General features: G+C 42.1%; 1 protein-coding gene and 1 long non-coding RNA gene across 10 annotated transcripts in view; one reads left to right on the top strand and one right to left on the bottom strand.

Moving 5' to 3' along the window:
• Positions 1 to 25,583, bottom strand: part of tiprl (TIP41, TOR signaling pathway regulator-like (S. cerevisiae)) — a 49,277-nt gene that overhangs the window by 12,330 nt on the left and 11,364 nt on the right. For 8 of the 9 annotated variants that reach the window (XR_003597393.1, XM_028032509.1, XM_028032510.1 and 5 more), the window contains 2 exons: positions 7,602 to 7,697; positions 6,244 to 6,306 (listed from right to left, as the gene is read on the bottom strand). Coding sequence is in view for 8 of the 9 variants with exons in the window: in XM_028032509.1 (XP_027888310.1) it covers positions 6,244 to 6,306; positions 7,602 to 7,697 (159 nt within the window). In the remaining variant the exon portion in view is untranslated. Of the gene's footprint in view, positions 1 to 1,994; positions 2,932 to 6,243; positions 6,307 to 7,601; positions 7,698 to 25,583 lie in introns of those variants that run through there. The other variant, XM_028032517.1, reaches the window with a different exon arrangement.
• LOC114153764 (uncharacterized) lies at positions 7,704 to 13,594 on the top strand. The gene is made up of 2 exons (XR_003597402.1): positions 7,704 to 9,303; positions 11,999 to 13,594. It is a non-coding gene; the product is annotated as an uncharacterized LOC114153764 (long non-coding RNA).

The raw sequence follows: 25,583 nt of genomic DNA, 5'->3' as shown, positions 1-25,583 counted from the left end.
GTTGTGTTACCATCCCCACTACAGGCAGTAGTAGACCCGAAAAGATACATCTAAGGAGCAGATTTAGAAGTACACAGAAAGCTACAGAATTTGTTAAAAACTGTGAACTGCGCTGAAGTAAATAAAAGAAACAAGTTTGAATATATGTTGAGAGTGAAACTCTTTCCTTAAATTTAAGATATATCACATACTGTATTTCAAAAGAAAATAAAAACGGGAGACCGCGGATAATATAGGAAATAGCGCCCCCTTCACTTCGAAAGTGCTTCTTCTTTTCCTTTCAGCTTTTTCCCCATATAAAATTTTATATGTCCTGATATAATTTTCATTTTATCAGAACAAACGTCAAAAGTACCGAGACTCTCCATCCTTCCTCTGCTACTGTTTTAGCAACCGTTTCAAACTCCGTATATCAGGACCATGAATTTCTAAGATTTTCCAGATCTTTCTCAAGCAGAATAGCAGAGATAATACCACGAGATACTTTGAGATTTTCAAAAAGGTTGTTAGTGAAAGGAAAAATCTTGGCGAAAACAATTTACTTAGCTCTATTTGTTTTTGTTTTGTTATATTTGATCAAATCCTATCGCAAATTTCTCTCCACCTAGTTTCTTTTTTTAGTTCTCTGCACACCGTTATAAGGCTTTGATTCATGTTCTCATCTTCTTTCCTGAATTTAAGTATGACCTTAAATCACCTTAAATCTCATCTTTATCACTTTTCTTCTGTTTTCATCATCTGAACTAAGGCTTCTCTTACTGCTTTTAAAACCATGCTCTCTGTCGTCTTTTAAAGCTTTCGCCTTACCTCTGCCTACCAGAGTCCTGTCGTCAAAGTCCATACCATCATAATCATTTACCTGAGTTATCATCCCGTTTGGTGGGTTTATGCATCATCAAATCCAAAACGATATAGATCAAAAAGTTCACATTTTCAAAGATTTCCCGCGTTCTGCAACTTCCGCCCCATAAGGTCGGGTTTTTAAATAATAGTTTATCTAAATGAGAAAGAAATGCTTGTTGAAACCCCCAAAGAAAGTGGAAACTCAGAAAAGACTAAAGAAAAGAATGACACTATTTTACACAGTACCATACTCTCTAGCTTGTCAACCGTCTGCTCCATGTTGTTGCTGCTGCTGCTTCTGTTGTTCTTCGTATTTTTTTTATTGGTTGTTGGGGAAAAGCGTTAAGAAAGCATTACCGCCGCCTAATGGTATGGAGTGTGGTTCACGAGACGTTCTCTTTGTACTTCACAATTGAAAAACAAACATTTTGTTTTTCATACAAAATTCAAATTAAATATGCTTGTTTATGGTTGTAATGTGATAAAAATATGGAAACTCTCAATGGGTATGAGTACTTTTGCAAGGCACTGTAAGTTGAAGGACACTTAATAAAACAACACTCCCAAATGCAAGTTTGAGTTTAAAAAGAAAAAAAGTGATTACAAAGAAAAAGCAGTTACAGCTACAACTCCAAAGATCTGAATTTCTATTCCAGCAACCACAATCTTGAAAAGCTCCTTTTTCCATCTGTGTTCTAACTTTTTGTATGAGCAGATACGCATGGTTAAAATGGGAGATTACATAGAAAATTTTAATATAACCAAAAATAGAGTTTCTATCCAGGAAGGAGCTCCACTCTGTTGCAGTCATATGTGGACTTTGTTCGTACCTCTTCTTGTAATATTTCCCTCCATCTCCTGATACACTTGTTGTGGGAAGCTCCTCGGTCCAAGACTCGCCCACTTGTACAACCTCGACCAGTGCTAGGCAACTGCCTCTTTGCCCCTTCTGCTTGCTGTGAACTCAAGCAGCTGCATCCAAATAATCTGAAGGACAAGTTCTGCCTCCAGGTTAGAGTATCTTTCCATATCAGACAGAGAGCTGACCTTTTCAGTTTCTTTGTGCTGAATAAACTTATAGTGATTTGGGCTTCCACACTTAGGCTTCATAACAGAAATCAAGATTTCAGCACACACCAAACAAACACACATGCACTAAAACTATTTATTTGTATCACCTCAATACTGTAGAAGCACTTTTCTGTCACTTTGATGGGGAAAAAAAGTTTTATTTCATAATTATGATGTAGTTTCTTATTATTATGACTTAGTTATCCTAATGAGATACTGTCTAATAATTATGATGTGGCATTTCACTATGAGATATTATCTATTAATTATGACTTAGCTAACTCATAATGGGCCACTGGCATACTGAGGAGACGGGTGAGACAAGTTCGGCTTGGAAGACAGAAATGGGTCTTGCTAATACAACTGAGTAACACTGAGTGGTTTTACAAATGTTGAAATCTTGCAAGTTTTCAAAGAATCCCATAATGTCAAATTAAGCCTCCAGACATTAGTTAGAAATAAGGCTGGAAAAGACTCATGATGATGCACATGCACAGTGTTATGTGAAAGCTAAGCCATAATAACGAGATAGTAACTTTAATATGACCATGTCAGAATTAGGGGATAAAAGTTATTTTTGACCACCAGATTGGCAGAAATGAGCTTCTATACAATACACAACAAACAATAGTTTCACAAATAGATTCTGACTCCACAATTTACAGTGTTCATTTATATTGAATTTAACAGATTTAAATGCACATTTAATTTGAAACAAGACAAGGGATATTTTGTCATTTTAAAGTAATTCTGCAGTTACGTTTCTCAAAACAGTCTAATCTGTTGCTGTACAAATATTTGGATTGATGATCAAAAGTTTTTATATTGCTCAGTATAGATTTGACATAACCAGAACAAATTAGTGTAGCTGTCACAGTGTAACAGTTACTAAATAGCTTCACTGACAGAAGGTTCACGATGCATCACAGGAAGTTCCAGTTTCTCACACTTTGTTACTCTCAGGGTTAGATGCTGAGCTATCTCATTGGGATCTGTGTAGAATGCTGCAGGAATATTCTGTTCAATAGAAAAATATCAAGTAAATGCACAATACAATACAAACTCTTAAAATGTCATTAAAAAGTTATGATTCACTTAAAAAGAATGAGGAAAAATGACATAATTCTATACAAGAATTTCACTATCAAGAAATTAATCAGATGTAAATAATCTTGATAACTTTGAACAAGTCTGCTTGTTAAGTGTCACCCCTTTTCTTTTAAATTAAATGGACAGAATGTGTTCCTTCCAGTTATATAATCTAGTTATATAACTGGTCAGATTTAATTATGAATTATGAATAAGAAGATTAGGTGAAACAGCATATATTTACATAAACTGAGAAATGTAATTTTACAGTTTTGTGGTGTAAATCAGATATAGTGGATAACATTTCCAATCTCCTGGTAGTTTGGGGAGGTGCCCAGGCACCTCTGCAATTTTAATTTCGCCCTAGCAAAATGGCTCTACAGTTCAAACAAGAAGGCAGCCCTCTGACCAGTTTGACATAAAGCGAGGAAAATCAGTACACCAGCAGAACTCTCAAAGACAGGGGTGCCCAAGTCCAATCCTTGAAAACTATTGTCCTGTAACTCTTAAGGTAGCTCTTGTGGACTACGATCACACAAGAGGCAAATACGACTCAAACCAAATTTTTTCTCTTATGTGAGCCATATCTTTTCATAGATTTTTCATATCTGCATTTTCATTTCAAGGCAGCCTGAAGAGACTAATTCAGATCTTTTCACTCCTACAAAATCAGATTTGTTCTACTTCCATGTGTTACTAAATCAGATATGTATCTGATAGTTTTCAAAGTGTCTGCAGTCAGAACATTCATGCTGCATTTTAGTAGACTTTTGCCTGGAGAAAAATTGTGGTACCTCTAGAAAAGATTGAAAATAATTTGACCTTAGAGACATGTTAAACTGAGATGTGTCCTCTTAGTAGCATTACAGGTGTCTTCAAGCTTGTAGTCAATTTGTGTAATAAAAGAGTGACAAGTAGATGGTACTGTTTGGCTACATTGTTTGTACCACACTGAAAATAGACCAAAGGTAGCAAAAGAGAGAGTTGTCCCAGAAGATTAGAAAGAAAATTATAGACAAGCATGTTAAAGGTAAAGATAACATCACTCCAAATAATATATAATGTGACTACAGCTGTACATATTATTCAGAAGTTTAAGGACCACAGGACTGTAGCCAACTTCCCTGGCTGTGGCTAAAGAGGAAAACTGATGACAAATTGAAGAGAAGGACAATATAAATGGTAACCAAAGAGCTTAAAGCAACTTCCACAGAATTGAATGGGCAATTCCAAGGTCAATGTATATCAGTGTCAGATTGCACCATCCATCATTGTTTGAGCCAAAGTGGATTTTGTGGGAGATGACCAAGAAGGAAAGCAAAGCACAAAAAAATAAGACACAATGCATATAAGCCACAGAGCTTCTGGAAGATTGTCATTTGGACAGATGAGACGAAAATGGAAACCACAATTTTAGTGTGAAACTGGAGCTTTTCGGTAAGGCACATCAGTTCTATGTCTATAGACACAAAAATTAAGGAAACTAAAAAAAAACGTGTCCCTACTGTGAAACATGGGGGAGGATCAGTTGTGTTCTGGGGCTGCTTTGCTGCTTGTAAAACAGGGAATTTGTGTAGGGTACAATGAAATCTCAGAATATCAAAGCATTATGAAGAAAAAATGTGTCAGAAAGCTTGGTCTCAGTTACAAGTCATGTGTCTTCCAATAGAATAATGACCCAAAACACAATCTAGAACACCTATTCAGCTCAAAACACACAAAAATGACTAAAAGCAAAAGTGGACAATTCTGAACTGACCTTCTAGCTGAAACATGCCAACTGGAGAAAGTACCCTTAAAATCTGAGACAAAAAGTAGGTCAAAATACCTGTGGACAGAAGTCCTATCGACATTTACAGAAATCATTTGATTGTAGTGATTGCCTCAAAAGGTTGCAATATTAGGTTACAGGTACCATCATTTTTGTCTAGGTTTGTGTCATTACTATGTTTTCTTTAATGATTCAGTTGAACCACAACCCAAAAGCAATGTCTAATTTTTATTGGGCAAGTTTCAGAGATTTGCATCTATTATTAGTCTTGCCCATTTCATGTTAGTGAATAAATACTGATTGGTTTCTTCACACTCAAGTATAAAAAGGGTAATGTGGAGAGGCATTTTAAGACAATCCACTATTAGCAGATTTTCACGCTAATAGCTCTACGAGCCTAGACAGTAATGGAGCTTAAAAAAAAAGCAGCTAGCTGTGGAGTAGACCCAAAAGCAAGTGCAAGAGCATAATTATCAGATCGGTCACATTTTTGCCAAGCATAAAAAGCCTTTCAAAGGCAGACAAAGTTGCAAAAGATGCATTTATCATTGATTTTCAGAAAATAAGTGAGCTTGTGGCTGCTATTAAAAGAGTGCAGTCATTTTGGAACACACATGGTCAGCCCAGTTAACATGCTAAAAGCAGATTGAAACTACTTTCAACATGGGTGCTACGCAGAGACCTTAGGAACTTCCCTCACATGCAAGCAGAACATTATTCTGACATCCAGCAAATAGAAAAAACTTGTCATCTTCAGTGACTTTAGACAGGAAAAGTTTATTTTGATTTAACATCAGACTGTGTAGAAGAATGCATATGTGTCTTTTTATGTAGTGTATGTAAGCTTCTGGTTTCAACTATATTTTCCTTTTAGAGCACATACTGATATGGATGACACTGTGTTAAAGTCAGTCTCACTTTTCACCTGGACAGAAATACAATCACGAGCAGCACCCGGTATGGAAGTTCTGAAGCCTACTATCACAGGTAAAGCCTCCCAAAGTCAGGAGACACGCCTTGAACTTGACAGGTCTTTTTGGATTAAGTGAGTCTACTTTTTCTCACATGAAAATCATCAAGTACAAGTACAGATACACATTGAATGATATGACCTTTGACCTTGTGAGCTGCCTATACACCTTGCAAATACTTCATACTTCCCAGCCTGTGAGAACCTGGCTTCTTTTTCCCAGTGTGAGAAATCCCACTGACATATACATTTATTTTAAAATAGCTTAAGTAAAGTGTTTCCATTTTTTAAAATCTCATAGCTGGGTTTGTTTGTTGTGCATGTGTTTGCATAAATATATTTGTATGTTTGTGATGTGAACTTCAAAAGTAGGTCTTGGATCAAAAAAGGTTGGGCACCCCTGCTGTTTGGCATATAACAGTTTGTAAGGGTCTGCTCATGCTCTATTGTCACAGTTCTTTCCTATATATACATATCACAATATGATGGAAGTACCCACCTTAAGTTCTGTTATTGTATTTTCTCTGGTACTGAACTCTCGCAGCATGTAATCTTTTCCATCCTGAAATTTAAACAGTAAAAATTTATTTTCACTTAATATTTCCAATATACATGTACATTCAGTATATTGACTTTACTGCAAATATGACAAAATTCCAATTACTGTTTATGGGTTGCATTAAGGTGATTCCCTTGCTATTCCACAGTTGGTTCTAATGCAATATCCTACAATGAGTTACAGTGGGCCTCCAGGGTATAGGGAGAATTCAATTAAAAAATACAGATACAGACAAAATATAATCAATTCAGAAGAAGAATGAAATGTTGCAACTCAAGATATACAAGTTTCTTCAAAGACATGTTTTAGATGGAAATAGTCCTAGAAATAAAAATAATAACTAGAACTATTTGCATTTTCTGTGAAAATGCAGTGTGAATGCTGAAAGCTGAACGATTTTGGTGAAAATTGCAGAAGCATTTAGTCAACTTCAGAAGTGTTGCAGATATGCAGGAAGTAGGCAAAAGCAGCAGAATAAAGCAAAATCATGCAAATTGTCATTTGCATAAAGATAAAACTGCTGAAGAGGAGTTAAAACATTCAATCAACGCAAGAATCCCACCCAAAGAGTATTAGAAATTAGTGCAGAACAGTGCTTACTAGCTAAACTGTAAGGGCACTGCAGTTTATGAGGTAAAATGAGCTAAAAAGGTAAAGCTAGCTGAAATACTATTGTTAGCATCTAGCCTAGCACTAGCATGTTGACCTACAGTAACATATTCCAGGCATTGTGAAAAAAAAAACAGTTCATATTGTTTAGACTGTCAACATGTCGGACAGTCTAACGCAACCTCAAACTAAGCAATCTGGCAGATGACTCATCTCTGTACCCGCCTCTGCAGAAAATTAACCAATAAACGCCTGACTTCAAAGCAGCCTCGTCTGACCAGCCCAAATGGAATCACAGTTCTCGGGATCCCAGGGAATGGGAGGGACCCAGGCTCAAAGTGCCAATGCAAAATTGACGGAACCCATACAGGATTCGAACCTGTTTATTCAATATTGGTAATTTGGTCGAATTTCCAGTTCGACATAATTAAAAAACTCTGAATTAACACTTTCAGAATCTGTAAATAACTCAAAACACCTCTGAGGAGGCTTGTTTATGCTACGGTCAGTCACATTTTCTTCTGACCATTCTAACCAGGAACACAAAATGATCTTATTGAGAGTGCGTCATTAATAAGGCTGATACCTGAAAATAGCTAAGGAACATAAACATATCAGGACATAATAAGCACTACACGATATTACATTCTGTCAGTAAGCACTTTATTTGGGTTGGTACATCAACTTACCTCATAATAAACACGAGTATCATTTATTCTAATCAAGACTCCGTCCACACGCAGGAAGAAACGCTGCAATAAGAAGAAACTGGATGGCATCACTCTCTGTGAATTGAAAAAAAAGGGAGGATGTTGCACATTTATTAAACTTCAGTAAATGTCCAACTGAAGCAATATGCATTTGAAACCTACTGTAAAATTTTAGCTTTCTATCAGAACTACAATACATCAAGCCCCTTAACTTTTTTCTACATTTTGTATATTATTTTACATTTCAAGAAATTTGATTATTATGAAAAGGTTCTATGTATTTTTGTCACTGAGTGTGTGTACAGTGAAATATTTTAAGCATCTCTTGTAAATTTGTTGGTTATGGCTTATAAAAAACAAAACCTCAAACCACAAGTAGACTTTTACGTAAAGTAAAAACAGAATATTTTCAACAAAAATGTCAGGGTTCTGGTAAGCATGTTTATTTCTGCCTACTAAATCCTTTATAGGGCCTTCTTCTATGGCATGGCATTGATGCAATCTGTCTACGGCATAACTGAGGTGAAATGAACGCCAGGCTAATGGCCTGCATTGCTGGGTCTGGTCTCGCTAATCTTTCTTTGTCAAATTCAGGACAAGCCAGTTTGCTGGCAAATGAAGAACAGTGACACCAAGATAATTTAGCCAGTTTTTAGAACCTTTTGGTAAGTTCTACTGGAAACTTAAATCAGCAGAAGGAATCATAGAGCGATGTAAAATGACCTGGTAGATGGCTTCATTGATTGGGTTAGAGTAGCTCAAAAGATAAGTTCTACCCATGAATTCAGAGCTCCGAATACAAATAAATTCTCTGGGGAAAGTGGCGGTCACAAGGGTCTTTTACTTCAGTGCGCCCCAATCATTTCCCCATGACAATTCTAAAATCTCTTTTATTACAGGTGTTACGTCAATCTGCGTTTGCCCATCAGATACGGTTCCCCCTAGTAATCAATTTCAACTCCATTTATGCATAACTTTACATTATTATAGATCTGATTACCAGAAAATGCCATGAGTTGTGAGATGATCATTAGTTTTTTCTTGATAACTTACTCTAATCAAACTATGTTTTCAACTCAGCTAGCTCTTCTTCTACTTTTTATTATTTCATCCATATTTTTTTCCAGAGAAAAAGAAATTTGTATCATCAGCAAACATTATAAACTTCAAAATACTGGATACTGCAAAAATATAATTTAAATAAAGTATAAATAATTTAGGTCCTAGAACTGAGCCTTGAGGAAGACCACATTTTACAATTTCAATTTGTGACCTTGTGTTATTAATTTGTGCATATTGCAATCTATTACTCAAGTAACTCTTTAACCACTGATATGTAACCCCCTGTAGGCCATACAGTTCGTACCAGGTCAAATGTATCAAATGCTTTGCATAGATCAATACTGTATTAAGCTTCTGGTCAATTGCTGCAGCAACATTTTCCACAAATTCCATCACAGCTAAAGTTGTGGAGCAGTTATTTCTGAAACCGTACTGGTGCTCGTTCAGTATATTATTTTTGTTAAGAAAGGAGTCCAGCCGTTTTATGAATATTTTTTCCAAAATTTTTGAAAATAACGGTAGCAATGATATCGGACTGTAATTTGTTCATATTTGCTTGTCACTACTTTTATGGACTGGAAAAACCTTTGCTATCTTCATTTTGTCAGGAAAAGTTCCAGTTAAGAATGATCTGTTACAAATACAGGTGAGATGTTTAATAATACTATAAATGATCTCTTTCATGATAGCTATATCAATATCATTACAATCTTTGGATTTCTTATTTTTTAATTTTTTAACTACATCTATTGCCTCACTTTCACTCACTATTTCCAGGAACATTGTATTAATATTATTCAATATATAATTGTGTTTTCCATCTCTAACCTTTGGCAATTTGTTTACTAAATTAGGACCAATATTAACAAAATACTTATTAAAGACTTCAACAATATCCTCTTTTTTTCCACTGTGGTGTTGTTATAGTTAATACATATTGGGAAATCTCTATCTTTATTATTTTTAATACTATTAATTATATTCCAAGTACCCTTAATATCATTGCTGTATTTTTGCAGTAGTGTATCATAATAATTCTGTTTTTGCTTTCTCAGCACTGATGCTAACTTATTTTTATATATTTTGTATTTTTCTTTTTTTTTCCTGAGTTGGGCACCTAATGAAATCTAATCGGTATACAACTTGTTTTTCTTTTTACATGCCTTCTCCAAACTCTTTGTCATTCAGGGAGTCAATCTATTTTTTGATGTTGGTTTATATTATTTATGGGGACAATAATGATTATAAATTCTTACAAATATTTCCATAAACATATTATATAACTCATTAACATCAATATGAACATTTTGCCAATTATAGTTTAATAATTCTACTTTCATTTCTCCACAAATAAAAGTAAACTTTTCATTGTGCCTTTCATAGGTCTCTAATATTTTCCTACTAAACTCATCTATGGATGAGCCAGGAGTTCGATAAACACAACTAACTAACGTATGTCCTCAAGTTTAACAGATAAACATTACATCAAATTATCAACTGAAAATCTCATTTTAGCAATACCCGTACATCTCAATCCAGACCTAACAGAGAGTGCAACACCACCTCCCCTTTTGTTTAACCTATTCTGACTAAACGTTTGATATCCATCCAGCGTCGGACTGGAACAATAGCACGCTTAAAAGTGCATTTTCTTCATGCACTGAATGAGTCTATTAAAGACAAATTGGCTCCTTTTGACGAGCCTAACACTTTAAATGAGTTGATAACACTTGCTACTTGCCTAGATAACAGTTTCAGAGAGAGAAGAGGTCAGAGAAATGACAGGGTCATGGTTAAAACCACTTCAGTACCTGTTCAGGAAGCACATCTGCAAGTCTGGTCATTACATCGCATCCTGTCCTGTTCGCGTTAACAGTTTTCCGTTAGTTTTTCTGACTGACGGACTAAAGGAGTATCACAGCCTCATCCCGTGTTTTGCTTCCAGCCATTCTACATTTCAATAATTATTCTGTTCCTCTCTCAGTACTTATTGACTCAGGCTGCAAACAAAATCTTATTGATAAATCATTTATTGAGCAAGATTGAAACAGCCAGACTTCCCCTTTCAATGTGTCCGCTTTAAATGGTGAAGCTCTGCCTAAGATAACTCATGAACCCAAGCCACTCCAACTTACTGTGTCAGGTAATCACCAGGAGACTATTTCTGTTTTTTCTACATTCCAGTCCACTGTTGCATTAGGTTTTAGACACCCTTCAACACCATAATCCACACATCAACTGGTCCAATAATTGTTTAGCGTCTTGGTTCACTAATTGTCTGTCTTCCTGTCTACAGTCTGGTGTTGCTCTGACTCCTTGTCCTGCAGCTGCAGAAGATTCTGAGTTCATCGATCTAAACTCTAATCCCTGAGGAATATCACGACGTCCAGCAGGTATTCAGTAAACACAAAGCACTATCCCCACCATGTAATCGTCCATACGATACTAGGGGTGATGAGGTTGCGATGGTTGGCAAAGGGGCTTCCACCCGGAGCCCCTTTGCCAACCAGCTGTCTCTACAACATTTCCAAACTGGAGTGTCAAGCCATGGAGAAGTACATCAGTGAATCCCTAGCAGCAGGTATCAAAAGACACTTGTCGTCACCACAAGGGGTAGGGTTTTTCTTTGTGGATAAGAAGGATGGCTCCCTCTGACCTCTCATCGACTACAGGGGATTAAACCACATTTCTGTAAAAAAACAAATATCCACTTCCACTTATTTCATCTGCTTTTGAACCCGTACAAGAAGCCACAATCTTTTCTAAGCTAAATCTCCTCAATGCTTACCATCTCATCTGCATCTGCAAAGAAGATGAATGGAAAATGGCTTTCAAAATGCCTATTGGACATTTCGAGTATCTTGTTATGCCATTTAATCTCTCTAATTCTACTTCAGTCTTCCAGGTCCTCATCAGTGATGTCCTCAGTGATTTTTTAACATTTTTGTTTTCGTCTATTTGGATGACATCCTGATTTACTCCCAGAACATTGAGAACCACCGCAGACACATCCGTCTCATTCTCCAAAGCCTTTTAGAGAACCGTCTCTTTGTTAAGGCCGAGAAATGCACATTTCATAAAACAATCTCCTTCTCCTCTCCTTTCTTGGCTACATTCTTGAGAGCGGGCAGGTTCGACTGGATCCAGGAAGGATAAAGGCGGTCATGGAGTGACCAGTTCCAAAGTCACGTAAACAATTGCAAAGATTTCTAGGATTCTCCAATTTTTATAAACGCTTTATCAGAAATTACAGCCAAACCTCCACACCGTTAACTGCACTAACCTCTACCAAGATCACTTTCACTTGGACCAAGGAAGCAGATCATGTTTTTCTCTAAGTTTAATTTCCATTTCATATAGACTAGGTTCTAAGAACACCAAACCCTCTTGACTGTGCTGAAGAGACCCTGGCTTTCATTTAACCCCCCAGCTGTATAGTTGGTACGGTCACATGGGAGATAAAGGACATTGTAAATCAAGCCTTACAGAATGAACCTGACCCAGGTAACAGTCCTTCCAATAGGACTTATGTTCCCACTTCCGCCCGTTCTCGTCTTATTCACTGGTTAAATTCCACAAAGTTTTCTGCCCACCCAGGTATTAGCAGAACCATTCCACTTATCTCTTGTCGCTTCTGGTGACTGTCCTTACATAAAGACATTAAGGAGTTTGTCTTTGCCTCTCAAGTCTGTGCTCGTAATAAACCTTCTCTTCAACCACCTGCAGATCCGCTCCACCCCAGCATCCTTGGTTCCACATCGCCATAGATTTTATTACCGGACTCCCCACATCCCAAGGTATGACCACAATTCTTTTTTTTTTTAACTTTATTTTTGTTATTTTAGCAGTTTTATAGATACACATACATACATTGAACAGTTAGACCCCCCTCTAATAAAAATTACAGAGCACCTCATGTGACAGAAGAAGTTGAGTAATAATCAACAAAAATAAAAAAAATATGAAAATAGGTAATTACATTAATTATAAGGTTGGTGTCAAGCTATGATGAGTGATCCATTTCTTCCAGTATTTATTGTATTTCTAAGTGGCAAGTCTTAATGAAAAAGTCAGTCTCTCCATTACGTGGATTTCCTCAATTATGTCCTTCCAGTCCAAACATGACGGTGATTCCACATCAAGCCACCTGCGAGTTATAGCCTTCTTTGTACCTGCTAATAATATTAGTAGGAGATATCTATCAGACTTCTTCAGTTCCTGGGGTAAATTACCCAGGAAAACCACAGTAAAATCACAGCGTAAATTTAAGTCCATTTTAGTATTGATTTCTTTTATCACTTCTGACCAATAGGATGCAATCTTAATACATCCCCAGAAGACATAAAAATGTCCTGCAGACACATTTCCACAATTCCTCCAACATTTTGCCTTTTCAGTATCGTTACAATATTTACTTTTAATGTTAGGTGTAACAAAAAAACGCACCATACATTTCCAGGAAAATTCCTTCCACAGGCCAGAACTTGACGTGTGAATCACAGAATTGCATATATTTAACCAAACATGGTCAGTTATTGTTATTGTGGCCTCTTTTTCCCATTTAACCTTAATATATGTTGTATTACATTTTCTCTCCGTAACAGGAGTAACAGGAGTATGGTTTGGATATTGTTTTTTTGAGAGGTCTTCTGTTGCTCGAATCTAATAGGATTTTAAGTATACCTGTCTCGTCCTCCTCCAAAAATTTTATACTTTTATTGTAGTAGTGTCTTAGCTGGAGGTGTCTAAAAAAAAAGTCACATTTTTCCATGTTATAGTTATCTTGAAGTTGTTTAAAACTTTTTAATTCACTATTCTTTGTAATCTTCCAGTAACTTGTTATACCTTTTTGTGGCCACTGTGTAAATCTCTTATCCATTCTTGCAGGGAGAAAATCTCTATCATAAGCAGGCCATCTTAGAATTCGAGCACTTCTTTCACTTTGTACTTGCTTTAATATTTTATGCCATATGTCCAATGGTACTTTTATCCATAAGGGTATTAGGTCAGAATCTATATGTTTTTTAATAAGACAATGATCTCCAAGCCAGGATTGTAGAGGTATATCTCTATAAGAAAGGTCCATCTCTTTCCATTTAGTGTCACATGTTGGGTCACACCAACCAACTAACACTCTCATCTGCGCTCCTCTGTAAAAGTCCTCTAGGTGTGGTAAAGCCCATCCACCTGTTCTGCTCTTATTCAGTATGTTGATGATCTTCTGTTATGCAGTCCAACTAAAGAGCAATGTGAAAAGGCCACAGTTGCCTTGCTAAAGCATCTTCATGCTGGGGGTCACAAAGCCAGTCTTTCTAAACTTCAGTTTGTCAAAGAAGAAGTGACCTTTTTAGGTCATGTTGTTTCAAAAATGGGTCGTTCCCTTTCACCTAATCGTGTTTCTGATGTTCAAAACATACCCAGGCCTGTCACAAAGAAACAGCTTCTGTCTTTTCTGGGTATTACATCTTACTGCAGAAACTTCATTCTGAATTACTCAATTCTGGAGAGTCCCTTGAGAGCTCTCAGTAGTGGTCTCCAGGCTTCAGACACTGTCCAATGGACTCCAGAGGCTGAACCTGCTTTTACTCAGCTAAAGCTGGCACTACAGACTGCTCCTACACTTGGCATTCCTGATCTCAACAAACCGTTTGTTCAAACAGTGGATGAAAAAAAAGGCTGCATGACATCCGTCCTGCTGCAATCACACGGAGGAAAATTGAGACCTGTTGCATATTTTTCAGCTAAGCTAGATCCTGTTGCTGAAGGGCTAATTGGTTGTTTACGTGCAGTAGCTGCTGCAGAAAAAGCTGTTCTTGCATCATGTGACATTGTGGGTCATACCAACCTCACCTTACTGGTTCCACACTCTGTTTCTATCATACTTTTGGAGCAGAAAACTTCTCATCTCTCTGCTAAGGTATACAACTGTTCTTCTGGATATGCCGAATGTCACTGTGAAACGTTGCACCGTTCTTAATCCAGCAACTCTTTTGCCGACTCCTGATGATGGTGAACCTCATCATTGTGAGGCAGTCTTGGAACAAGTTTGCACACCCAGACCTGATTTATGTGACACACCTCTAACTAACCCTGACTTAGTGCTGTTTGTTGATGGCTCTGCATCACGTGATCCTATTACTGGTACTAACTGTGTTGGCTTTGCTGTTTGCTCTTTGCATGAAACGCTAGTTTCTGGCTCCTTACCAAAACACTTTTCTGCTCAGACTGCTGAGCTTGAGGCACTAACAGAGGCATGTAAACTGGCAGCTGGTAAGTCTGCCTCAATATTTACTGATTCAAACTATGCATTTAAAATTGTGCATAGTTTTGGAGTAATTTGGAAACAGGAAATTCCTTAAAGCAGATGGTAAACCTATTCTGAACTTTTCTCAAGTTGCAGATTTGTTAGATGCTATCATGTTACCTACTGCCATCTCTGTGACTAAGTGACAGGCACACACAAACTCTGATGATACCATTGCCCGTGGCAACGCAAGAGCTGATATGGCAGCAAAACAGGCTGCACAGTGGCCTTCAATGATAAGCTGCCCCTCCTTCCACACTTCTTCACCTTCTCCCCCGGCAGAGAGGGATCATAACAACGAACATTGGTTGCTTTTGTACGTCAAAAGGCTCCCCAACCGGGCGTGCCGTGGTGGCGTAGGGGATAGCGTGACCCATATTTGGAGGCCTTGAGTCCTCGACGCGGCCGTCGCGGGTTCGACTCCCGGACCCGACGATATTTGCCGCATGTCTTCCCCCCTCTCCTTCCCCGTTTCCTGTCAGTCTACTGTCATTTAAGGGACACTAGAGCCCCTTCAATATCAGAGAGGGCTCTGATATTGAAGCACGACAGTCTTTTGCTTCAGGAAAAGAGAGTGCTTCAATATCAGAGAGGGCTCTGATATTGAAGCACTACAGTCTTTTGCTTCAGGAAAAGAGAGGCGTGTTTGGAAATCCTCAGGGGCTGTTTATGAAAATGGAATATGGATGGGTCCGAATGGCAAACCATGCCTTCCAAAACATTTTTTTCCACACTTCGCAAAACTAACTCATGGTTTTGACCATGTTTCGAAGTCTGGAATGATTGCTGCACTTACAGCACACTGGTTTACAAAGGGATTCAGTTCTTTTGCACAAAGACACTGTCACGCATGCATGATTTGTGCAACACACAATACAGAGAGAGGTGCGAGCACATCTCAGGTTGCACAACCTCCGCCTGACAGACCTTTTGACTATTTGATGATGGACTTCATTGAACTATCCCCTGCTGAGGGCAAAAAATCTTTGCTTGTTATTGTTGACATGTTTAGCAAATGGGTGGAAGCTTTCCCATCGAAGCATGCAGACAGTCACACAGTATCTAAGGCTTTGCTGACTGAAATGATCCCACGTTGGGGTATTCCTGCCAGAATTAGCAGTGATAATGGCACACACTTTGTTAATGCAGCATTAACTGAAGTGGGAAAGTTTTTAGGTACGACTTTGAAAACTCTCTGTGCATATCACCCGCGAAGTTCTGGCGCTGTTGAACGCGTTAACGGCGTTTTGAAGACCAAACTAGCTAAATGCTGTGAAGAAACAGGTCTGTCTTGAGTTAAGGCCCTACCGATCGTTTTGACTTACATGAGGATGCGGAGGAGAGCCAGGATTAACCTCAGTCCATTTGAGATCCTGTTTGGCCGGCCTCCTAATTGGGTTTAGGGCCTCAGAGAAAGGTCCTTCCTTCCACTTCTATCTGTGATGATGCAATGTTGTCTTACTGTCAAAACCTGTCGAATGTGCTTTCTCAAGTTTTTCAGACGGTGAAAGACGCATTGCCGCGTCCTGCCGAGACACCACTCCATGCCATCACGCCATGTGATTGGGTTGTGGTGAAAGACTTACGGAGGACGCGTTGGAACTCCAAACGCTGGAGGGGACCCTTTCAAGTGTTGCTCGTCACGCTTACAGCTGTTAAGGTTGCAGAGCGGGCGACGTGGATTCATGCCAGCCACTGTAAACGGGTGCTGGAGCCTCAGGAGAACACTCATCCTGACGGGGAGACAGTAGTCCACCAGTCGTCGGAACGACAGACCGAGGAGGACGACGCGCAACTTTCTGAATGAGGACAAATTACTTAACTGCTGCTGGTGTTAAGTGCTAATAACCTCTGACACCGCAGACAGCCACGTTTAATTTCCTGGATCACTGAAAAAACCTTCATTACAATTGGTGTTAAGTGCTAGTAACCTCTGACACCCAAAGAGGAAAGGACACAACGAAGGAATACGGCAGAGAGGGATCATAACAACGAACATTGGTTGCTTTTGTACGTCAAAAGGCTCCCCAACCGGGCGTGCCGTGGTGGCGTAGGGGATAGCGTGACCCATATTTGGAGGCCTTGAGTCCTCGACGCGGCCGTCGCGGGTTCGACTCCCGGACCCGACGATATTTGCCGCATGTCTTCCCCCCTCTCCTTCCCCGTTTCCTGTCAGCCTACTGTCATTTAAGGGACACTAGAGCCCACAAAAAACCCCCTGGAGGGGTAAAAAGAAAAAAAAAAAAAAACTCCCCAACCGACAAACTATTGCTGGTCCAATGATGAGTGGTCGAAGTGGGGTGTGAAGATTTAAAATAAATATTAAAAGAGTTCCTGAGTGACGCGACGAAAAGTATTTCATCATGACGTCTTCATCTTGTTCCAATTACAGACATTTGTGTTGGCTATTTTTTTGTTGTTTGTTTGTATCACTCAGGTGGTGGGTTTTATTTCCCTCTGATGAGGTGGAAAGGTTTCCTCTACGTGAACTGAGAGATGTTAAATGGCTGCATGGGAGGTTAATATGTAGAACGTTTTTTGTAGTCTTTAAATAGTGATGATCATTTGTATTTTCAAGCTAGTATCCTAGCTTAGTTTTCCTATCCTGTTTTGCTCATTATAGAAATGTCTATGTTTCACAAAGACAAGTGCTTGTCCTTTCTACATTTTCTGCAAATGCATTTTATGTTTTGATTTTACATTTCCTTTGATCTAGCATTATGTTATTTTTCCCTTTTAAGGATTAGTTGGCGTAGAGTTTTACCTTGTTGAACATTGTTGTTGTGACATTGATTTTACATTACTCGAAGTCATATATGTGTTTCAGTATGAAATGAAGCCTAGGCGCAAATTCAAACTCGAAGACTCTTTAGCCACACCCGCATCATCCAATCAGCGCATCCCGCATATCGCCACCGACCTATCAACGCCAGACCAAGCCACGCCTCACCTAATCACCGACCAAGACCCAGCTGATAAGGACCTCCATCCACGGCGTCTTCCGCTTTCCAGCCACGCTCAAGCTAGCGTTTCCTCCATGTCCGACTTCGAGTCAGATATTCCATCGGGTTCTCCGGTTGCTTCTCTCGGGGATCTCGGTCCCCCCACCTCCTCACCCGCTCGCCGCAGCGCTCGCCTGGCCTCGCGCTCGGATCCCTTGTCCCCCCATTTCCATCCTCAGATCTAAAGGCATCGCCCTCACCTCCGGCATTCGATCTCCCCAAGTCGCCTCGCTCGCGGCACTTCTGCCTCCCGGTGACTCTTCTCCATCTCTTCTCCAACCATCCCCCCCCCCTGCCGCCTCCGGTCAGGGGGAAGAGATCCTGCAAATCCTCTGCTCCCCCCGCCAAACGACGCAAAGAACGCCCTTCTTTTTCTCAGTCGTCTTCATGCTCACTCGGCCCTTCCTCCCAACCTGCTCCAAATCCCACCGCTCACGCCTTGAATCCAATCTCAGAAGCTCCCGGTCCTTCCTCAGGTCACCACTCTCCGCCCCCCCCCCATTTCAGCCAGTTGCACCTCTTCTCATCCACCTTCGTCTCCTCCATGGACTCTCTCCAGCGCTCCATATCTTCCCTCTCCGCTCTCCTGCACCACAAAGTTTCCAGCACCGCCAATACGTCCATAGTTCCTCTCACTTCCGTACCCTCCACCTCTCAACCCGCCTTTCAACCACCTCCTACGACGTTCACCCTCGCCAACGCCCGCCCAATGCTTCCTCTAGGTAAGTCTATCTATTTTTTTTCTTCTCTTTTGATTTCTCTTCCCCTCATCCCATTTTCTGCATTCGTCAGCTTACCAGTTTTCCTTCCCCCACTACCAGGCTCAGCTTACACTCCCCTATACTCAAACATCTCTCCCAGACTCCGCACAAAGATACTTCAAGGGCAGTACGTTAATTTGGCTTCCATCCTCTTACCCTCCCCTGAAGTCGACCACAGCGTCGCCTCTACGGAACATTTTACAGCTATCCTTAAAACATCAGACCCCCGCCTCTCGAAGGACCTGTCTATTGGTCAATTTCTAGCCGCATTCAGTATTTTTAGAGACGTATTATGCTCTATATACCCAGAACGCCGAGTCAACTTAGACACCTACCTAGCCCTTATCGCCGACCTCCACTTGCAATACGGTCGCTCTCTGTTCTACCAGTACCACAAAGCTTTCTCTAGCAAAGCCGCCGCAGTCCTTGCACGTTCTGGTCAGTGTCTCAACCGGGCCACCCTGGACATGGAAATCCTAGTCATGCTCACACAAGCAGCTGCTTGTCAACAGTGCAGCGCTTCTGGCCATCAAAGCGCCTTTTGCCCCTCTCTCCCTTTCAAATCTGATCCCACCGCCGCTCCTCCACAGCGCCTCATGAATCTCGGCCCCCTCGACCGCCACGGAAGGAAGGTGCAGGTATTCAATAACGTACCTATCTGCAATAACTTCAATGAATGAAAGCATCTGCACATTTCCCAACTGCGCTTTTCTCCACCTCTGTAGTCTCTGCAGAGATGCCCATCCAAAATCAGTTTGTCCCCGCTGCCCGTATCCCTGAAGCCGTCGAGGTTCCAGGAATTAGTTTCCCGCTTCCTCTCCACTCCTTACCTCCCAATTAGCCATTTTGTTACAGAGTCACCCAGATCGCCCATTTGTTAATTTTCTCATTACCGGTCTCTCCCAGGGCTTCCTAATAGGCACCCCTCACCTCCCCACCTCTTCGCTTGTCATTCCTAACCTCCAGTCAGCGCTTAACGAACCGGCCACCGTTTCTCAATTGTTACTGAAAGAAGTGAATAAAGGCTACGTGATCGGCCCCTTCGCTTCCCCCCCTCCCCCTTCCCCTTCTATCGCGTCAATCCTCTCGGCGTCACAACCCGGAAATATTCAGGAAAGAAACGCCTCATCTTAGATCTTTCCGCGCCCCACTCCGGTCCAAACTCTAGTATTAATAGCCTCATTCCGAAGCTACCCTTTTCCCTTTTTTACGCCATGGTCGACCACGCCACTTCCCTCATTAAATCTGCAGGGCAGGGCGCCTGGTTAGCCAAAGCCAACATCACTGATGCTTTCAAAATCATGCCCTTGCATCCTTCCCAATGGCACCTGCAAGGCGCTAAATGGGACGCTAAATTTTATTTCTTCGTGCCCTTGACTTTCGGATGCAGAAGCAGTCCCTGTCTCTTTAACATGTTATCGGAAGCCCTCTGCTGGATCCTCCTTAACGTCACCAGGCTCCCTTTCGTGCTCCATCTCCTCGACGATTTCCTCCTCATCGATCAGCCCTCCCAACCTCCTCTCTCGCTTCACAAACTGAAAGATCTCTTTAACCGCGTCGGCGTCCCCCTCTCTCACGAAAAAACTACCGGCCCGTCTACAAAGCTAGAATTTCTCAGCATCACTCTGGATTCCGAGAACATGGTGGCTTCGTTGCCACCCGATAAATTATCCCGCATCTGCGAGATCTCCCAAGCCCACCTCTCATCCCCCGCTCTGTCTAAACGTCAGCTGTTATCCCTGCTCGGGCACCTCAACTTTGCCATGCGTATTGTCCCACAAGGACGCTCCTTTATCTCTAGGCTGCTCGACCTAGCTAACTCGGTCCCTTCTCTACTCGATCAGGTCTCTCTAGACGACAGCTGTCACTCCGATCTCTCTTTCTGGTCTAAACTGGTTAACTGCTGGGACGGCATCTCTTTTTTCTATGATGACGTCACTCTCTCCGCCGATTCTATCCAGTTTTACACGGATGCCGCCCCATCTGCCGGTTACGGGGTTTTTTTCCAGGGCAGATGGTTCGCCAAGAAATGGTCCTTTCTGATCTCTCAAACAGAGTCTTCAGCTTTTTATGAAATTATTCCCATCACAGTAGCTTGCCGTCTCTGGGGGAGTCTATGGGAACGTAAGCACATCGTAGCTTTCTGCGATAATGCCGCAGTAGTGGAAGCTATCAATAAAGGTCGTTCTTCCTCCAAAACCATTATGCCCTTTCTACGACGTATCACGTGGCAATCCGTGATCAATAATTTTATCCTCTCCTCTCCGCGCGCCATGTCCCAGGTCATGCAAACATAATCGCCGACGTTCTTTCTCGCTTTCAATTTCAGACTTTTCGACGCCTCTGCCCTTCGGCCAACCTTCTCTCGACTCCAGTACCTTCCTTCGAGGATCTCGCCCTGAACTAACCCTTACTCCTCTCCAATCCCTGCTCAAATCATCTAAATTCTTTATGAAAAATGGCTTAGCCCCTTCCACGTTCAAATCTTACTCTTTCGCCTGGCGTAAGTTCTCCAAATTCTGCCAGTCCCACCAGATCCCTCTCTTTCCCGCCCTCGTTGACACCGTCATGTCCTTTATTACCTATAGCTTCATCTATCATCACTTTAAGATCTCTTATCTCCGCAGCCTCCTAGCCGGAATTAACTTTTTCACCCAGCTGCACCAGCCCTCCTCCCCTAGTCTCTTTTCTAACCATGCAGTCAAGCTCCTAATGAAAGGCATCGCTAAGCAGCACCCCACTCCTCCCGACGACCGAAAACTAATCACTCTCCCTATTCTCAAAAACCTACTCACCACCCTCAGCCTAAGCCCATATTCTCCTTATCTCAAGTCCCTCCTTTCAAGCTCTTTCCTCCTAGCTTTTTATGGACTCCTTCGTCTGGGGGAATTCACCACCTCTAGCAACCTGTTCGTCCCTTCTAGAGACCTAGCAGTTTCAGACCTCAAGTTTCATCCAGACTTTTTCAGCCTATCATTAAAGCATTCTAAATCCAAAGGTGCCTGTTCTATCGTCGTGGCACGTAACAACGGCCCTTTCTGTCCCTTCCTAGCCATGTTCCACTTCGCCCTCCTAAGACGTAAGATCAGTTTCCCATCCGAGTCCCTGTTCCTAACCCCCGAAGGCTCTCCCATGACCACTACATGGTTCCTTAAACACCTGAGACAACTCCTAGCCACATGCAACCTCCCTCCCAGCCACTTCTCAGGTCACTCCTTCAGTATAGGTGCCGCCACATCCGCAGCAGTCCAGGGCATCCCCTCTACATCCCTCCAGCTGCTTGGTCAATGGTCATCTTCAGTATTTTCCTCTTACATACGCCCGGACCTCTCATCCGTTCTTGCAGCCCAACGCTCTCTCAGTGCCTAGGTAAGCACTGCGCAATTGACTGGTGGTGGTTGGTCTACCCCATGCTAGCGTATGTCCTTTTTAAGTTAATATTAAGCTACTGTCCCCCTTTCTGTCCTCACATCCTCATTTCAGGTTTCATTCCAGTATAATCTCATCTCCCGCCTGCATCCTTACCCGTCACCCGTGAGTTTACTCTTACATCTAGTACTTCATCTCCTCGGCAGGCAGTTTCCTTCTAACTCTTGTCTAGTCCCTTTCTACTTCTATTATTCTCACTCTTATTATCATTAAAAAAAAAAATTATTACTATTATTATTATTATCATTACCGTTATTCTCCCTCTATCCCAGCTACGCGCAACCAGCCCCTCCTCTCGCCAACGCTATCCCATATTAACGCCCCAGCTGGTCTTACCTTCCAGCATCCCTTTATCCAATGCTTAGCGGCACCCCCGACGGCCCCATTTACCAGCTCACGTCATCCTTCCCTATCACAGTAACGCCAGACTCCGTAAAGCCCCAGCCAGTATATCTTCTCCCGTCTTCTCTACCTCTCCAAGTCCCTGATTCCCAGCTTCAGCTCCCGGCCCCAGCCCTCACTTTTGGGGGATCATATTCCTATCAGCAATCTTATCCATAGCTTCTCCTTATCACCCCAGCGCGCTCAATCCACCAGCACCTGCCATTTCACGTATAGTGGCGTCCCAGCCTGTTCCCCTTCCACCTGCATCCGGCTCTACATGCATAGTGGCATCCCCGGCTAGCCTCCATCTACCTGCACCCCATTATTCATGCATAGCGGCTCCCTGGCTGGCCTCATCTTCCAGCTTTCAGCTATTGTATGCATAGCAGCATCCCCAGCTGGCCTTCATCAACCAGCATCCAGCCTAGCATGCACAGCGGCGTCCCCAGCTGGCCTTCATCTACCAGTATACAGTCATTTCACGTGAGCGGTGCCCCAGCTGGCCTTCATCTACCAGCTCCCTGCCATTTGCATTGCACCGTTTCCCGCTGGCCTTCATCCACCAGCGCCCTGCGGTCTAACGCTACACCGCTCCCCAGCTGGCCTTCATCAACCAGCACCCTACCACTCATGTTATGCCGCATCCCCCGTTGACCTCCATCTACCAACATCCCGTCATTTCAAGCCCGGCAACATCTCAGCGTCCTCCACCTACCAGCATCTCGCTAATACACGCCTAGCGGCAGCCCTAGCTGACTTCAATCATCAGCTTCATAATATACCCCCTTATAGTAACATCACCCACTATAATCTTATTAATTCAGCCTGTAAGCCCTGAGCTAGCGTCACTCCTCCTCATTTCTAACCGTTCCCGATTCTAATTCCCCGGCCTCGGCCCCGGCCTCAGCCTTCTTTTTGGGGGATGACATTCCTAATCTACATCGGGAATGCTCATCCGAGCCTACCGCAATACACAGCTCGATGTCCACAGCCAGGGCCCGAGCGCCAAAGAACTTTTAAATCTGTGTGCGTCAATAAACCTCTTAATCGCTGTTTTTCTCAGTCTGAGTCTCTCCAGATTGAAATGAAGCCTAGGCGCAAATTCAAACTGGAAGACTCTTTAGCCACACCCGCATCATCCAATCGGCGCGTCCCGCATATCGCCGCCGACCTATCAACGCTGGACCAAGCCACGCCTCGCCTAATCACCGACCGAGACCCAGCTGATAAGGACCTCCATCCACGGCGTCTTCCGCTTTCCAGCTGCGCTCAACCCTCCTCCACCCCTTCTCCACCTCGGTTCTCCTGACTCTCCAGGCACTCATCATCCACTGACCTCCACCACCAGTGTCGGGCCCTGGGGGGATGACATTCCTAATCTACATCAGGAATGCTCATCCGAGCCTACCGCAATACACAGCTCGATGTCCACAGCCGGGGCCCGAGCGCCAAAGAACTTTTAAATCTGTGTGTCCTCCGTTGGTTTGTCCGCCGCTTCAAACATGTTCCGCTTCCTCATGTCGTCAGACGCGTCCTGTGCACTGTTGTAAACCCTGTGGCCGTTCTGGTAAAACACACGAAGTCTGGATGGGTACATGGTCTGGAAGCGAAGTCCCTTCTCTTTTAAAAGCTTCCTGATGGGATTGTATGTTTACGTTTAGCGAGGTTATCACTGGGGAAATCTTGATCGAAGAACATGCGCTTTCCTTTCAGCTGTATCACTTTCTTACCCCATGTAGAACGAAGAACTAGTTCCTTCGTGGTATACTCCAGAAAATGTATCACGATGAATCTGGGGTTGGAGCCGGACGGCAGTTTGGGCCCGAGTGACCGGTGGCAGCGCTGTATGCCCAGCGTGATGTCCATGACGGAGAGTTCAGTTTTAATAAAATTCTCTATAAATTTTTGCAAGTTGTCGCCTTCTTCTCCCTCTGTGACCCCATGAATACAAATATTATTCCTGCGTGAACGGGCTTCCAGGTCTGTTAGACGTGTTTGTAGGTCTTCTTGTAGCTGCAATGTGTGGCTCAGCATGTCTTTGACGTCCATGTTGAATTCCTCTACCTCGGTTATTTGCTGCTCAGCCTCCTCAACTCTGTTCATTACATCTTTCAGGTCTGCAACAATGTCGTCAAGCCGCTTCCCAGTCTCTTTTCTAAACTCAGACATTTCCTTTTTTATAAGTCCTGACTGGTCAGTGATTTGCTTTTTAAGGTTCGTCTGGACTTCTTTCAGCTCTGTAAGAATGTTAGCTTCCATAGCTTTGTCCGCTGCTAGCTTGCTATCTTCAGAGATCTCCTTCGATAAAACAACAGTTTCTTTTGTGTTTTCTTGCTGAATTCCTCTCGTCTTCCTTTTATTACTCCCCGACATGACATATAAATACTAAAAACGATGTTTTATAAGTTATTTGTCAGGGGGTAACTCGACCATCTGGGAGCTAGAAATATGACCACAATTCTAACCATAATCGACTGTTTCTCAAAGGCATGTCACCTCTTCTCCCTCAGGAAACTCCCTTGAGCTTCCCAAAGCGCTCAGCTCCTCTGCAAACATGTTTTCCGGCTGCACAGCATCCCCGTGGAAATCCTGTCAGACCACAATTCATCTCCCAAGTATGGAAACAATTTTGTCTTGCCCTAACTGCTAAGGTCTCTCTTATCTGGTTATCACCCCCAGTCCAATGGTCAGACAGAAAGTATGAACCAGGAGTTCGAATCTACCCTCCACTGTCTTTCATAATCCTATCCCTCAGACTAGAGTAAATTTCTTCCCTGAATAGAATATGCTCACAATTCTCACATCTCCACAGCCACAGGCCACTCCCCTTTTGAGATCTCCTGAGGTTGCCTGCCTCCCCTCTTCCTTGAAGACGAGAAGGACATTTCCGTTACCTCAGTCAGCCACCATATTTGACATTATAGACCCGTCTGGTCCAACACCCTTTCAGCCCGTCAGCGCACTGCAATCCGGAACCATCGCTTCACCAATTGCAGACTCATACCAGCACCCAAATATG

This window comes from Xiphophorus couchianus, chromosome 11 (assembly GCF_001444195.1).
Source record: "Xiphophorus couchianus chromosome 11, X_couchianus-1.0, whole genome shotgun sequence".
Classification (NCBI taxonomy): domain Eukaryota; kingdom Metazoa; phylum Chordata; class Actinopteri; order Cyprinodontiformes; family Poeciliidae; genus Xiphophorus; species Xiphophorus couchianus.
Note: the sequence above shows the minus strand (reverse complement) of the source record. Positions and strands in the feature narration are given on the sequence as shown.